Below are 15137 nucleotides of genomic sequence, written 5' to 3'. Positions count from 1 at the left end.
ACATGCCGCGGAGCAACTAGGCCCGTGAGACACAACTACTGAGCCTGCGCGTCTGGAGCCTGTGCTCCGCAACAAGAGAGGCCATGATAGTGAGAGGCCTGCGCACCGCGATGAAGAGTGGCCCCCGCTTGCCGCAACTAGAGAAAGCCCTCGCACAAAACCCCAACACATCTAAAAATAAATAATAATAAAATAAAACTAAATAAAAAAATAAAAACTGGTGAAATATGATTAAGTCTAGAGTTTCGCTTATTACTAGTAATGTGCCAATGTTGGTTTCTTCGTTCTGACAAAATTACCATGGTAATGTAAGATGACGCAAAAAAAAAAAAAACCGTGGTTATAGGTGATCTCCTTGAGAAGTAGCATTTGAGCAATTTGAAAAACATATTAAAGTTGTGCAAATATAAGTGGGCATGGCAGACACTCTCTGTGGAGTTGGGAGAGGGGACACCTTTTTTTTGTTTTTTTGTTTTTTTTTGTTTTTTTTTTGCGGTACGCGGGCTTCTCACTGTTGTGACCTCTCCCGTTGCGGAGCACAGGCTCCGGACACGCAGGCTCAGCGGCCATGGCTCACGGGCACAGCCGCTCCGCAGCATGTGGGATCTTCCCGGACCGGGGCACGAACCCGTGTCCCCTGCATCGGCAGGTGGACTCTCAACCACTGCGCCACCAGGGAAGCCCGGGACACTTTTTTTTTAAATGGAGAAATTCTCATAAGCCTCTCCTCCCTCCTCTCAACATTTACCCACCTACCTCAAAACTCTGAGGATGTTATAATTTCATGAGAAAGTAGACCAATGAATAAGTTTACCACAAAGGATAGAGTAAAGGCTCTTTCATTAAAAAAAAATGTTTTATGTAGAAATTCAGAAGAAATTTTCAGAGTTTTTCAAATCCATAGTAAAATAGAATATATAAAAGTATAGCACTTATGAAAAAAAAAAAAGCCACAAAGAAACATTTTGTGTACAGTTCTTCAGGAAAAAATACCTCCCCCAACAAAGATGGGATAGTAGATTCACACATATATTCAAAGCCAGACAATAACATTTTATATCTGGTGCATTAAAATTGAAAGTCTAGTCTGTTTTTAGATTGAAGGTGGTGAAAGCACCAACAAGAATTGTGATGGTGGTGAGACTTGGGGCTACTTTATCTGGGAGATGAACTAAATGAAGATAGTTACAAAGAATGCATTTAAGGAAATACATTTTGAACCACTGCCATAGCAACAGAATTCCTAGCTTCTCATGCATGAGCTACTTACTGTTTCTCTCTGAACATAAAAACACTACAAGGCACACTCCGGGACCAATGCCACTCTCTTGAATAATTAAGAGTAGAGTTCCTAGAAAGACTCAAAGGAAGGCCCTTTGGCCCCCTGTAGGCCTGAGGAAGGGAGGGAGAACGAAGAAGGGACTTTAACACTAGGTTAGCTGGGTAGCTAGCACTCTGGGAGTGCTAGTTCCTAAGCACCAGCTCTCTCCTGGAACCCAGGCCTATGCCTAGCCTCTCATGCGTGTCTGTGTATTTGCCCGTTTAAAACCCTGCCTGATGTGTTGTTTTTCACAGGCTTTTTCCAGCTAAAACTCAAATTTTCATCTCACTTTCCTTCCTTTATGCCAGGTTATTTCTCAGCTCGGTGCTCACTTCTTATAGGGAGTCAGCTCAGAGCAGCTCCACCTGCCCAGTTACTCCAAATGCCTCGTCTTGATAACAATCATGTTGTTATAAAGCACCTGTCTCTGCCACATAATTGGGCTTTCTGTAGATCAAGGTGCAGTTCCTGAAGTATATATAGACGTCTCTCTCTATAAACCAGAAAATGATTAAATAGGGCTTCGTGATCTGACACCAGTGCTATAAGAAACATGTCTGAGTGGTTTTTTATAAGCTTTCTAAAATGATGGGGTTACCTATTTCCAATCTGCCCCATGACACTCAGCTTCCTGTGGGTGCCCCATAGCATTTGCTTACTGTGGGTACTCAGATGACGATGCTTACTGACTGTCTTGGGCCCTCTGAATGGTAAATTAATTGTAAGCAGGGACTAGAAGCAAGGCTCTAAGATTTCCCACGGAGTGACTCGGCAAATATATGCTGAGCAAAGATCATAAAATGTTGGAGCTGGGTCCATACTTTTCAGAAAGAGATAAAGGCTTAGGGAGGGAAGAATTTTGCTTAAGGTAACAGTTTGGCCAATATTACAAACCTTTTTCTGATGTGTTTTGCTCCAGATTTAGCAGGTCCTCAGAGGCACAAGAATCGGCTATGAGGGAAGGGGAGCTGTGAGAAGGCTGGCTCCCGTGCTGCTCTAACACAGCTTCCAGTTCGGCCATTTCCTGCTGGATCTTTAGCAGGTTATCTTGCATGGTATCCCTCTGCTGCAGACACGAGAAACGACACCAAGAAAGTTATACTCTTTTAGAAACTTGCCAGAAATCAAGAATATGTTACACCAATTAATTTTACAGTGGGACTTGAAATCACTTTGTATGGAATTATAAGTTCTGCCTGAGCACCTTTTTAAAAATTTATTTATCTATTTATTTATCTATGGCTGCGTTGGGTCTTCGTTGCTGCACGTGGTCTTTCTTTAGTTGTGTTGAGCAGGGGCTACTCTTCCTTGTGGTGAGCGGGCTTCTCATTGCAGAGCACGGGCTCTAAGCACGCGGGCTTCAGTAGTTGTGGCACGTGGGCTCAGTAGTTGTGGCACACGGGCTCTGGAGCGCAGGCTCAGTCATTGTGGTGCATGGGCTTAGTTGTTCCGTGGTATGTGGGATCTTCCTGGACCACGGCTCAAACCCGTGTCCCCTGCATTGGCAGGCAGATTCTTAACCACTGCGCCACCAGGGAAGCCCTGAGCACCTGCTAATCTGACCATATTCATGCAGTTAATGCCCATGAAATTATTTCAGAAAGATGTTAGAAGGGGAGAAAAAATTCCTCAAACTCTCCCAACTAGGCTTGTTTTATTGTGATGTCCTTTTGAAGTTGGTTATTTTCTTTTAAAGCTAGGGAGTGAAAAAATAAGGTACTTAAAACACTTTTGGTATTTAAAATTAGCATGATTCTGTTAACATCATCCATAGGCTGCATTTCAAAAATTTGGTATTGTGACACTCATAAGAGATTTGGGTTAGTCCATATAAAAATGTCTAATCTCTGGCTTGTGAGGTCACTTCCTTTTCTAGGATTCTTTGAACATTTAGTTTCTAACAGAACAAGCAAAGAGCTAATTCATTAATGTATCTATTTATTCATTCAACAACTATTTGTTGAACACCTATTATGTGTTAGGCACTGGGGATACAGCCCTAGAATGGTGCTGCCATTCTAGATGGGGACGGGGTACCTAGAGATCGCTGCAGAGAAGAACCGGCTATATGGAAGGATCCAGCAGAAGGAGCCCTCAGAAAGCCTGTAAGGCCAGTTATTGTTTGCAATTCAAGATAATGGGCTCCTCTTGCTTATGAGGCTCCTGATGTTTATTTCTCCATATGAAGAAGAAATCTGCTAAGTCTAAGGTTTTTGATAAGCGAAGTATTTCGTAAGTAAGGAGCTCTCCAAAATATACATTTCTTCATTACTTTTAGAAGGAGCATGTATGGTTGCCAGCAAACCCTGGGGAAACAGATTGTTTCACCCTGTTTCTTCTGATCCTCGCAAATGACTTTGCCCTCTACTAAAAACAAGCCATCTACTTTCTCCTGCTACACTGAGTTCACAGTTTTTAGGAGGTTTTTATGACTGGGAAATGCACTCCCTGCTCCACTAAGGCTTCCACTACTACCCTGAGACTGCTTTGTTGCCAATGTCCACAGCAGCACCATTGCCACCACGTGGTGTCTTGTGAGTAGTTCCATCACTGATCAAATCCTAGCCAAGGGCTCACCTCAGTAAATCTGGAATGAAACCAGGATACCTGATAAGCTTCAAGGAGCTCTATCAGTCACTACTGCCACAACCATCACATCTAACTTCTGTGGCCATTAAATAGGTTAGAAATTGGAAAAGTAATGGGAGAATTATAGGTACATAACTTTCCTTTGGGTTTTCCCAAAGCAGTTACTTTATAACTTGGACAAATTCCCCTGCAGGCAATTGGCCTGATACATTTGGGAGACTAAACCCAAATTGGTTACCAAGTTTTCTTGATTCTAATTCTTGTGTTTCTTGAATTAGTCCTACTTTTCTTTTCTATTCCCACTGTGCTACTCTGATATCTACTTTTAATACAGCTAAAGTTCCCTAAAAGCCATGTTTATCATGTCTCTTTTTTCCATTAGGAGCTTAGTTGTATACAACTGCTCATATAAAAAGTTAACACTTTCTGAATACTGTATAATTATTACTCGTTATTGATCTCATGATAAATTCCAAATTCCTAAGCACAGCATTCAAAAGGGCCTTCACGGGCTTTGCTGGTGGTGCACTGGTTAAGAATCCGCCTGCCAATGCAGGGGACATGGGTTCTAGCCCTGGTCCGGGAAGATCCCACATGCCGCGGAGCAAGTAAGCCCGTGTGCCACAACTACTGAGCCTGCACTCTAGAGCCCATGAGCCACAACTACTGAAGCCTGTGTGCCAGAACTACTGAAGCCTGCACACCTAGAGCCTGTGCTCTGCAATAAGAGAAGCCACCGCAATGAGAAGCCCACACACCACAACGAAGAGTAGCCCCCGCTCGCCGCAACTAGAGAAAGCCCGCGCGCAGCAACGAAGACCCAACTCAGCCCAAAATCAATCAAAAGGGCCTCCACACTCTGATCTTATCTCTTGTTTCTCCCCAAAACCACCACGTATGCCCTGTTTTCCAGTCACATGGGACAACTTTGTGTTTCCTGGGCATGATTTCACGCTTCCGTGCCTTTGCCTTGATTTACTGCCTCTCTTCTCTTTCCACCTGGAAAAAATTCTCATCTTTTAAAGTCCAGCTTGAATATCTCCTTCAGAAGTCCCCACCAATAATACATCTCCTGTCAGGAACAGATGACCCCTCAGTGCTTCATTTATACTGCTAGTGCATTAGTATACCGAAGTGGAATGTTCCTCCCAGATGGATGGAATCCTTCCTTAATCATTTTTGTATCCCTAACACCCAGCAGGCAGTAAGCATTTAGTAAATGTTTAATGCAGAAATGAATTAATGAATAAATATAGTTAATCAGTCTTTGATAAAGCACAGATACTAATGATACCAAATTAGGATTTATCTCCTATATATGTCTCCCCAGTTCTGTGTAAACAGACCTTGGGAAAAGATCCCACTTCAATCATTCTGCTTGTTGGAGCTACTCTATATTTAAGTTAGCCCTGAAATCTGACTTTGGCTCTGTTTTGGGTAGATGCTTGATAAAAACAGGTTATAAAATGAATCTTGAACAAATAGACATACATCTCTGGGAACAAGATCAGAAATATAGAAAACAAGGAGGTAGTTTATTGAATGTCAAATATCATACAACATGGCTAAGGCAGATGGAATCAGAAACCGAACACTACAACTCTAAAACAAGGGATAAAAAGGTGAAAGCCACGTTGACAGAGCCCCAGATCCACACTGAGAAAGGATCATAGTAATTGCAAACAGAAAAGGCCTCCTAGGGAATTCCCTGGCGGTCTAGTGGTTAGGACTCTGCACTTCCGCCGCAGGAGGCACAGGTTCGATCCCTGGCTAGGGAACTAAGATCCTGCAAGCTGTGCAGCACAGCCAAAAAAGAAAATGACTCCAAAATCTTTTCATTAATTTAGTCACCATGGCAATCCTGCAGAAGTGGAGAATACAGGTGACAATTCAGGCACAGAACAGGCAGTGGTCTCAGAGGTTTCTTCCTGACTCCAGCAGGCTTCAGTCCTGGAGGGATTTGCTCTGTGTTGAAAACAGGCAGTAGAAGACAAGCCCTCTATCTATAGTCCTCACAGCAATGCCAAGACTCAGAATTTTAGAACTGGATACTACCCAGTGTTGGCAGAGGTATAGGAAAATGGGAGCTACCAAGTACCACAGGGGCTGGAAGAGCACAGCTTGGTTCAGTCTTTCTAAAAGACAATTTAATAACATGTATCAAACAGAAAAATTCCAGTCCTAGGAATTTATACTAAGGAAGTCACTGGGGATGTGGGCAAATATTTAGTTATCAAGATAATACTACAGGGACTTCTCTAGTGGCGCAGTGGATAAGACTATGCACTTCCAATGCAGGGGGCCTGGGTTCGATCCCTGGTCAGGGAACTAGATCTCACATGCATGCCACAAATAAGAGTTCGCACGCCACAACTAAGGAGCCTGTGTGCTGCAACTAAGGAGCCAGCAAGCTGCAACTAAGGAGCCCACCTGCTGCAACTAAGACCTGGTGCAACCAAATAAATAAATTTTTTTTAAGATAATAATACAGTGCTGTACATGATAGCAAACTGTGTCTCTTGCCCTGAAACCCTCATATTCAGCAATAGGTTGAATAAATCATGGTGTACACAAGGAAAGAATACTATATAGTAGTTAAAAATAAATTCATTGAAGAAAATTTAGTGACATAGTAAAAACAATGTAAGTTTGTAGAGTACCATCTGAATGTTTTTTAAAGATAAGGTATACACACACACACACACACACACACACCCCTGTGTATAATAGGAAGAAAGAATATATACCAATAAGTTAATAGTAATGATTTTTAATGCACAGAACTTAATTTTAAAAATAATTAATACAAGTTCATGGTACAAAATTCAAGGCACAAAAGGATATTCAGAGAAAAGTAAGGCTTCCTCCTTCTCCTTCTCGCAATCATCTATTTCCCCACCTGAAGGCAACAACTATTACCTATCTTTTGTATATCATACCGGAGATAAATGTTAATATTTACCAAACCAATCTCTCTCTCTTTTTTTTTTTTAAGTTTTGGTTGTGTTGGGTCTTAGTTGGGGCATGCAGGATCTTTCATTGTGGCAAGTGGGCTCTATAGCTGTGGTGCGCAAGCTCAGTAGTAGCGGCGCACAGGCTTCGTTGCTCTGCGGCGTGTGGGATCTTAGTTCCCCAACAGGGATGGAGCCTGTGCCCCTGCAGTGGAAGCACGGAGCCTTAACCGCTGGACTGTCAGGGATGATTTTTATTTATCTGTATTTTCTAAGTTTTTTATGATGCACATATACAATATTATAAGACTATCGGTTTTTCTCAGTTTTATCTAATCTGGAATTTCAGGAAGTTCAGAAAAAAATGTCACTTTTTGCTAGCAGCTGAAGGTGTATTTAAGGTTTAGGTGAGAAAAAGAAGTCATGGCAGGATGATTCAAAGTGATCCAGGTATCTCCATTTTAAGAATGTACATACTATAGTTCAGAGATGATAAGTAAATTGCCTAGAGTAACACAGCCAGGTACAGAACTCTCACCATTACCACCAGCAACCACTGTGTCCATATTCTAAAAAAATAAGTTGAGGGTCTTCCCTGGTGGTCCAGTGGTTAAGACTCTGCGCTCCCAATGCAGGGGGCCCGGGTTCGATCCCTGGTCAGGGAACTAGATCCCACATGCTGCAACTAAAAAATCCCACATGGCACAACTAAAGACCTGGCGCAACGGAAGGAAGGAAGAAGGGAGAAAAAAAAGCTGAATGAGCCTGAAGTTTTGAATGTGAGAACTTAGAAAATTTTGGTGCCACTCCTACAACATAAAAATTAGGAGACAGAGCCAGGTTCTGTGAGGAATATGTTGTTAATTTTTAGATGCTGTGGTAGAGAATGCTTTTTCTAGGAGACTATTCTGCCTGGAGTACTGAAATATTCATGTTACCAAATGTTGTAGATATGACAAAGCTGTTACCCCCCTCACAAGTCATCAAAATATTGGATATTGACCACTAGGAGCAAGAAGTAACACTGTGTACTTTTTAAAGAAAAGAGATGACTTACAGGCACTGAAGAACAAATAACTATACGATTTAAAAAGAAAAAACAAAAAGAAGTATCCACCAAACAGTGAAAGGCTAGACAGTGCCTAACAGGAAGAGAACTCTGTAGGTGTCAATTTGGTACTGAGAAGAAACACACCCCTTTCATGTTTTTGTGCTTTCATATATGTTTTTGCTATAGGGCAAATGGGTTTTGAAGGTTTCGCTTATTCATTAAATTCAGTATTTAGTGTTCTGCAGTGAGCATGTTGGTACGTACATGTGTGTATGTGTGTGTATGAAATAGGAGGTAATGTGTTTCATCTCGGTGCTTACAATCCAATTTGAGGAGACAAGGTCCCACACACAACTGTTATACCATTAATTCTAAGAGGTGATATAAGCAAATTTAAGAATGCGGGATGCATAGCACTGAGAACACCACACACACATCCCCATGTGCTTTTACCTGAGTGGTTAAGATATCGCTCTGAGAGGACAGCCCCAAACAGTCTTCAGAGAGGCTTGTTTCATTCTCATACTCGGATGCTGCTTCACCTTAAATGATAATAAAAATAGAGATTCAGATGTAAAAACAGACAGCCAATACTCCAACTTGCAGTACCTGTTTCTTCTCACTGACAGGACAAACTTCACTTTCATGTCACACAAAATGATTACTCTTTGTTTAGGGACACCGGATTTCCTCTTAGGAATCGTAAGGATGAAAACCAGAAGCAAGTCCACCAATAATTAGGGCATTAAATCTCATTCAAATAGAAAAGATGTTCTAGCTGAGTAAAGGACTTTTGAGGAAAAGCACCTTGGGAGGAACATGTTTAAAGTTTAAGAAGCAGTTACTTTCATTGTACTTGGAAACTCGTAAAATGTGCTCCCCTAAAGGCATAAACATTTAGTTCATTTCTATAAAATAGACGGGGGCAAACACAAAAACCTGGTTCCAATACCTAAGTCTGAATCCACACTCTGCTCTTCTTGGCGATTATCCTCTTCCCAGCCAGTTTCCCTTTCATCATCATCTGAAACCAATTCCTTGTCACTCAGAACTTCCTGGTTTTCAGACTGATGCCCCACTTGTTTGGAAAGAGGATCAAACATCAAGAAAGGATCCTGGGTGTTTGTATTAGCGGTCAAGTCTTCCACTACACTGCACCGTGAAGAAAATAAGCTATCAGAACATCTCACTTCCTCGTGAAGGTGATGTTCCTGGGATGCCTTTGCCGATGTTACGTGGTCACTGCAGTCATTTAAACTATTCTTCAATGATATTAGATTCTCCTCTGTTTCCTTAGATAGACCCTCTGTGGCAACAGCATTACGTCTGGTAGATGGAGACAGTGTATTGGTTACTTTACCAAATAAGTGCTGGAAGCAGGGAAGCTCTTCATCCTCGCTAGACACATTCTCTTCTGAGGACTCAGCCCCTCTTTCGTGACCCTGAACCAAAGGTGTATGATGGGCTAAAGGGCCAGGGCTCCTTCTGAATTCTCCTTTTTGGACACCTTTGCTAAAAACAGCAGATCTTTCCTTAATGTCACTTTCAGCAAAGTTGCTACTTTCCTTTATTTTGTCATCATTTAACAACTCATCAGGTGTCTCAGAACAAACCTGAGAAGCATGGCTTCTTCCCATAGGTTGTTCTAGGTTATCTGAATTTAGACATGGGGAGAAATCTTCATTAACAGCCTGAAGTGTGCCTTCATTTTCTCCTTGCCTTTTTATTTCAGGAAGTTGACAGTTACTTACAGGAAGACTTTGCTTATAGACTTCGGGTTGCATAAGACCTAATCTGAGCAAAGCACTTAATTTAGGTCCTCTGTTTCTATCTAGTTTTGCTTGAATGTTTTCACCACTGGAACCTACTTCATTAATACTAGAGCCTACTTCATTAGTACTGGAACCTACTTCATGAATACTGCTTGAGCTGACTTCTTTAAAAGTGCTTTCTCGACTGTTATTTTGGCTAACCGTGCACACTGTACTTTGAACGATGCTCTCGTTTTCCATTGCTCTTTCAGGTGACATTACAGGTTCCTCAAACTTTTCCTCTGACAGGTTTTTCTTACATATAGTTTTAACAGATGACCTGATGGGAGAAAGTGATGGTATAAGATATGGGTTGTGTGAAATCCCATGTTTATTTGCAATAATGAGCTCAGTTTTGTTGCCTCTGAACTGTGATGACTGACAAAGCCTAGTTACTCTTTCTGGGCTACATTTGGCATGACCGCTCGGCTTCTTATCTTTTTGACCAGCGACAGGGAAGTCCACAGTTGTATTAATTGCCCGCACATGCTTGACTTTAGACTCACTCTTTCCCTGATTTTCTTCTTTTTGTCTGCATTCAAGAGGGACTCTTGGACTTTGTTCCCATAAGGACCCAGAGTGGGCACAGACTGTTGCACATTCCTTTTCTGGATTTTCTGGATTTGAAAACAGAGCAAACGTCTGACGCTTTGAAACCTTGAACATATTCTGCAAATACTGTGTATCAAGTTCACTCTCTTCCATTTCTATGCTCGCCTTCTGAATGTGGTTAACGTCATGTCCCAGTGGATCCTGAAAGTCCTCTGTGTCGTTTCTAATATCTTTAGAACAACCAGGGATAAGTTCCTTGGGGCTTTCAATAGCTGCACACAGACTCACATGTTGGTTTGGTGCTGTCTTTGCCTTCCCTAGGGTGTCAGCTTCCAGTAATGAGGTACTATCCTGAGTGCCATAATCAGTATCAGGTACCAAGGAAATACTGGTACTCTCTACATATCTTTCAATTTGCAAACCTTTTCCTCCACTTAATGTCAGATCTTTGGGGTCTTTGGTATTATTCGACACTTGAATTGTTCCTAGGCTCTCCTCTCTTTGAAGGCTAGGATTAACAAACTCTTGAAGTTTATTAGAACTGGAACAGTGAGTAAAAAAGACAGGTATGTTTGTCAAATTTAGTTCTGGGTAAGTGTCACTGGCAAGTCTCTTAGTTATTTGTTCGTGTGGCTTGTCACTCTTCTTGGCTCCAGGTGTAGGTTCTTTATCTCCCATGAATTGAAGCTTTTTGCCGTGCCTGACTGGCATTTGGCTGGAATGTTTTTTCTTCATCTCTTCACTGCTAGAACAACTTTCAATTTGTAGTTCAGTATGATTAGGTGGGCTTGGGTTTCTACTGACTACTAGTTCAAGTGCATGAATGTTCCTGGTAGAGGACTTCCTCCTCAGCCTATTTTTAGGTGCTTTTGAACTATGGATATTCAATTCTAGTTCCATATTGCTTATACTGCTGCTTATAGGTTCAGCCTTAGTTCTGAAAGCAGATTCTTTTTCCAATGATTCTGTTCGGTTAGCATTTTTCTCTTTCTGAACATTACCACCTTTCATTTCAGTCTCATGACCATTACTAGTAATATTCATCCCATGACCATTCTGCTCTGTTTGGTCAGTTCCCTCAATTATGTTTTCTGGAGTCTTTGGAAGAACTGCCAAATCGACTTTCTTGATAAAATCCTCAGGATGAAGGCCTGATGTACTTCTCCTTTTACGCTGTAGTTTTTTTGTGAGGGGGCGCTCTTGTGTTATCTGAGGTTCTACAGTAGATGCTCCTATAATTAGATCTTCAGCTATGCGGCTCAAGTTAGGGAGGCTTGCCTTCCTCTGATAGGTTTTCCCAAATATTTTATCTTCAATATTACTCTCTACTGGTTTGGCGTGGACTCTTTCACGTATTAAAGCACCATGAGGATCACTGGCCATTAAGTCTATTTTCTCTGAAGAACCCAAATATCCATCAACTTCCTTTGGAACTTCCACTGCACGAGCTACTCCAGTGTTTGATTCAAATCCCCCATCACGTGAGTCGTAAGAAGTTAACATTTCATCACTTCTGGAAAACCATTCATTAACTTTCTGTATGCTACTATTCAGTGTTATCCAAGGAAACTCTTGGGAATCTCTAGGACTGTCAGAGGATGCAGGTTTCTGCTTATTCAGTTCTTTTCTCCCATATAGGGGATCAGCATTCAGAACTACCTTTTTCTCTGTACTGGGAGTCTGCCTATCATTACATGTGTCCTTACTTTCAGCCCATCTGCTCTGTTGGCTCTTTCCTAAGACAAGCTGTTTGCTTTTATTACAGAATTCAGCCTTTTCTACATTCATTCTGTCTTTAGTGAGTAATAAACTGCTGTTTTCATGCTGTAATGAGCTGGCATGAGTATCTGTGCCACATGGCTCCACATGCAAGTTTGAAACAAAAATACCCTGATACTTTTCTGGATGCTTCTCAGTTTCATGCTTCTCAGTGGTGGTCAAATCTTTATTACTGAATTGATGATGTTCAGCCTTTGTTATGTCCTTCTCAGAAAACTCACAAGCAGCTGGAAAAAAACAAACAAACAAGGTGCTTAAAAACTGAATTATTATGAAAAAAATAGGTACTTAATACAACTTGGTTGAGGGGGAATGAAGGAACTGGCTATTCTTAGAGAAACCTCAACTATCAAGTGTACTGAAGATGTAGCTCATACTCTTCTGCTCAATTCCTATGTATCTAGACTCTCATTATTTCCACTCAAAATAATTAGAGTTTTAATTTCAGAATTCTCCCTACTGATAAACCATACCTCCTATTTCACTAAACTCTAACAGTGAATTAAAAGCACAGTTTGAGACTCACAGACATGGAGAACAGACATGTGGTTGCTAAGGGGGAGGGAAGGTGGGGGAGAGATGAAGGGGGAGTTTGGGGTTAGCAGATGCAAACTAGTATATATAGAGTGGATAAATAATACGATCCTACTGTATAGCACAGGGAACTATATTCAATATCCTGTGATAAACCATAATGGAAAATAATATTGCAAAACATGTATATATATGTAAAACTGAATCATTTTGCTGTACAGCAGAAATTAACACAATATTGTAAATCAACTCTACTTCAATCAAAAAAAAAATGCACAGTTTGGGCATCAGACATATAGTGCTTCTGTTCTATCTTCAGACTCATACTTCCTCTATCTAAACACCAGTATGCAAAGTATGAAATAAAAACACAGCAGTTAAAAGTAAAGGCAGGGCTTCCCTGGTGGGGCAGTGGTTGAGGGTCCGCCTGCCGATGCAGGGGACACGGGTTCGTGCCCCGGTCCGGGAAGATCCCACATGCCGCGGAGTGGCTGGGCCCGTGAGCCATGGCCGCTGAGCCTGCGCGTCCGGAGCCTGTGCTCCGCAACGGGAGAGGCCACAACAGTGAGAGACCCGCGTTCCGCAAAAAAAAAAAAAAAAGTAAAGGCAACAGCCAATTACATAGGGTACTATTATAACCATATCAGTCTAGTGTCATTGTCAGGCTGTACCATGACATCTGAGAAAGAACGATATTCTAACTCTGCCAAGAAATGTTGTGAATTATAAACGCCCCAAATGGTTCTTCAGAATAATCTATTACAGTACCGCATCTACCTATTCTTTCTTTAGTGCCTGTTAAGTTGGAAGACTTGTCATTACCCTTTTTTGCACGATTCAAACTGGCTTCAGCCTTGGCTCCTTGAGGGGTGATTTCTAACAATTCATGGTCTTCTACACTATAGGGAAAAGACAGAAGCCTTAGTGAGAAACAGTAGTTTATATGCACAAATAGTTGTCACATGATCAAGTATTTTAGCTCCTCTAGGTAGGGTTGCAATAAGGGTTATCAATTTGATTCATTTTTTGAAATCTGTGTTTTGGTAACTTCTAGTCAAAATGAAACGGTCAAAGACTGAGAACATACAGTCACAAAAATCACAGCAGTAGTATAGAACATTGCTTTATGGACATACAAATGAGAACTGAAATTTAAATGATGGCCAAATAATAGCTAAAAGAGAGTAAAGAGAAAACCAACAAAACTTAAAATATATCTTAATGAGAATACAAGTACAAAGTTATCTAAACAAAGGGAGCACTGGGATGGAAGAGACATTCCAATAGAATGCAAAAGCACACCACTTTGCAGCACTGCCTTCTGTGCTTCTTTTCAGGCTAAAAACCATTTTCTCCCAATTGAGAGATCAGGAAAAAGTCATTTGCAAACAAAATCTGATTGGCAATGACACCATCACAGATCTTAGGGTCAAGCAATAATTTCTAACGAAAGCAATTTGACAACCCAGTTGGGGGCTGCTTGTAGATTATGGTTTAATTTATGTAGACAAAGTTTGAGTTACAGATGGAATTAAGGAACAGAGGAAGGAAAGAATTGAAAACTGAGTACTCTAATGTTTTCAACAGCCACAATTATCACTGAGTCAACACTATCATACACGAGGAACTAAGCTAGGGCACAACCATCTGCTGGAAGCAAGTCTGTGCATAGCTCTACTGTTACTTTAAACTCTTTCAAACTCTTTACTAAGAAACCAACCAACGAAGCAAAAAGGATATTTTCTGGACTTCCCTGGTGGCGCAATGGTTAAGAATCCACCTGCCGAAGACCTAAATAGACATTTCTCCAAAGAAGATATACAAACTGCCAACAAACACATGAAAGAATGCTCAACGTCATTAATCATTAGAGAAATGAAAATCTCGCCTGCCAATGCAGGGGACACGGGTTCGAGCCCTGGTCTGGGAAGATCCCACATGCCACTGAGCAGCTAAGCCCGTGTGCCACAACTGTTGAGCCTGTGCTCTAGAGCCCGCGAGCCACAACTACTGAACCCGTATGCCACAACTACTGAAGCCCGTGCACCTAGAGCCCGTGCTCTGCAACAAGAGAAGCCACCGCCATGAGAAGCCCGCGCATTGCACTGAAGAGTAGTCCCCGCTCGCAGCAACTAGAGAAAGTCCGTGCGCAGCAACAAAGAACCAATGCAACCAAAAACAAACAAATAAATAAATAAATATTTTAAAAAAGGATATTTTCTCAGCTATAAAATGAGGAGATTAAAGTAGATGGTCTTTAAGGTCTATTCCAATGCCATGATTCTAACCTAAAGACATATCAATCCTTAATATTAACTAGATACAAAAATGCCAGCTTCATAGAAAAAGGCTCTCTTTGACTCACCTGAAATAACTGGCCTTATTAACTGTATCTTCAGAAGAATCAGATCCTAAAAAAATTCCCCAAATACCCCCAAATAACAAATCAATAAAAGGATTTTTATTGAAAGGGTTAAACTCAAAAAATACACTTGTTGCAAAACGTATCTTCAAGAAATATTTACTGAGCACCCACTACATGGCAGACA

General features: G+C 41.3%; 1 protein-coding gene across 10 annotated transcripts in view; it reads right to left on the bottom strand.

Annotated features, from left to right (window-relative positions):
- The window catches only part of BRCA1 (BRCA1 DNA repair associated), a 61443-nt gene that overhangs the window by 23996 nt on the left and 22310 nt on the right, over positions 1 to 15137 (bottom strand). For 6 of the 10 annotated variants that reach the window (XR_003002909.1, XM_024742367.1, XM_024742374.1 and 3 more), the window contains exons 8-12: positions 14954 to 14999; positions 13411 to 13487; positions 8865 to 12281; positions 8366 to 8454; positions 2216 to 2387 (exon numbers count right to left, since the gene is read on the bottom strand). Coding sequence is in view for 9 of the 10 variants with exons in the window: in XM_024742367.1 (XP_024598135.1) it covers positions 2216 to 2387; positions 8366 to 8454; positions 8865 to 12281; positions 13411 to 13487; positions 14954 to 14999 (3801 nt within the window). In the remaining variant the exon portion in view is untranslated. The remainder of the gene's footprint in view (positions 1 to 2215; positions 2388 to 8365; positions 8455 to 8864; positions 12282 to 13410; positions 13488 to 14953; positions 15000 to 15137) is intronic. The other 4 variants (XM_024742401.1, XM_024742419.1, XM_024742426.1 and 1 more) reach the window with 1 other exon arrangement.

Source organism: Neophocaena asiaeorientalis, unplaced genomic scaffold (assembly GCF_003031525.2).
Source record: "Neophocaena asiaeorientalis asiaeorientalis breed wild unplaced genomic scaffold, Neophocaena_asiaeorientalis_V1.1 scaffold1, whole genome shotgun sequence".
In the NCBI taxonomy this organism is placed as follows: Eukaryota; Metazoa; Chordata; class Mammalia; order Artiodactyla; family Phocoenidae; genus Neophocaena; species Neophocaena asiaeorientalis.
The sequence above is the reverse complement of the archived record's forward strand: the minus strand, read 5'-3'. Positions and strand labels throughout refer to the sequence as shown.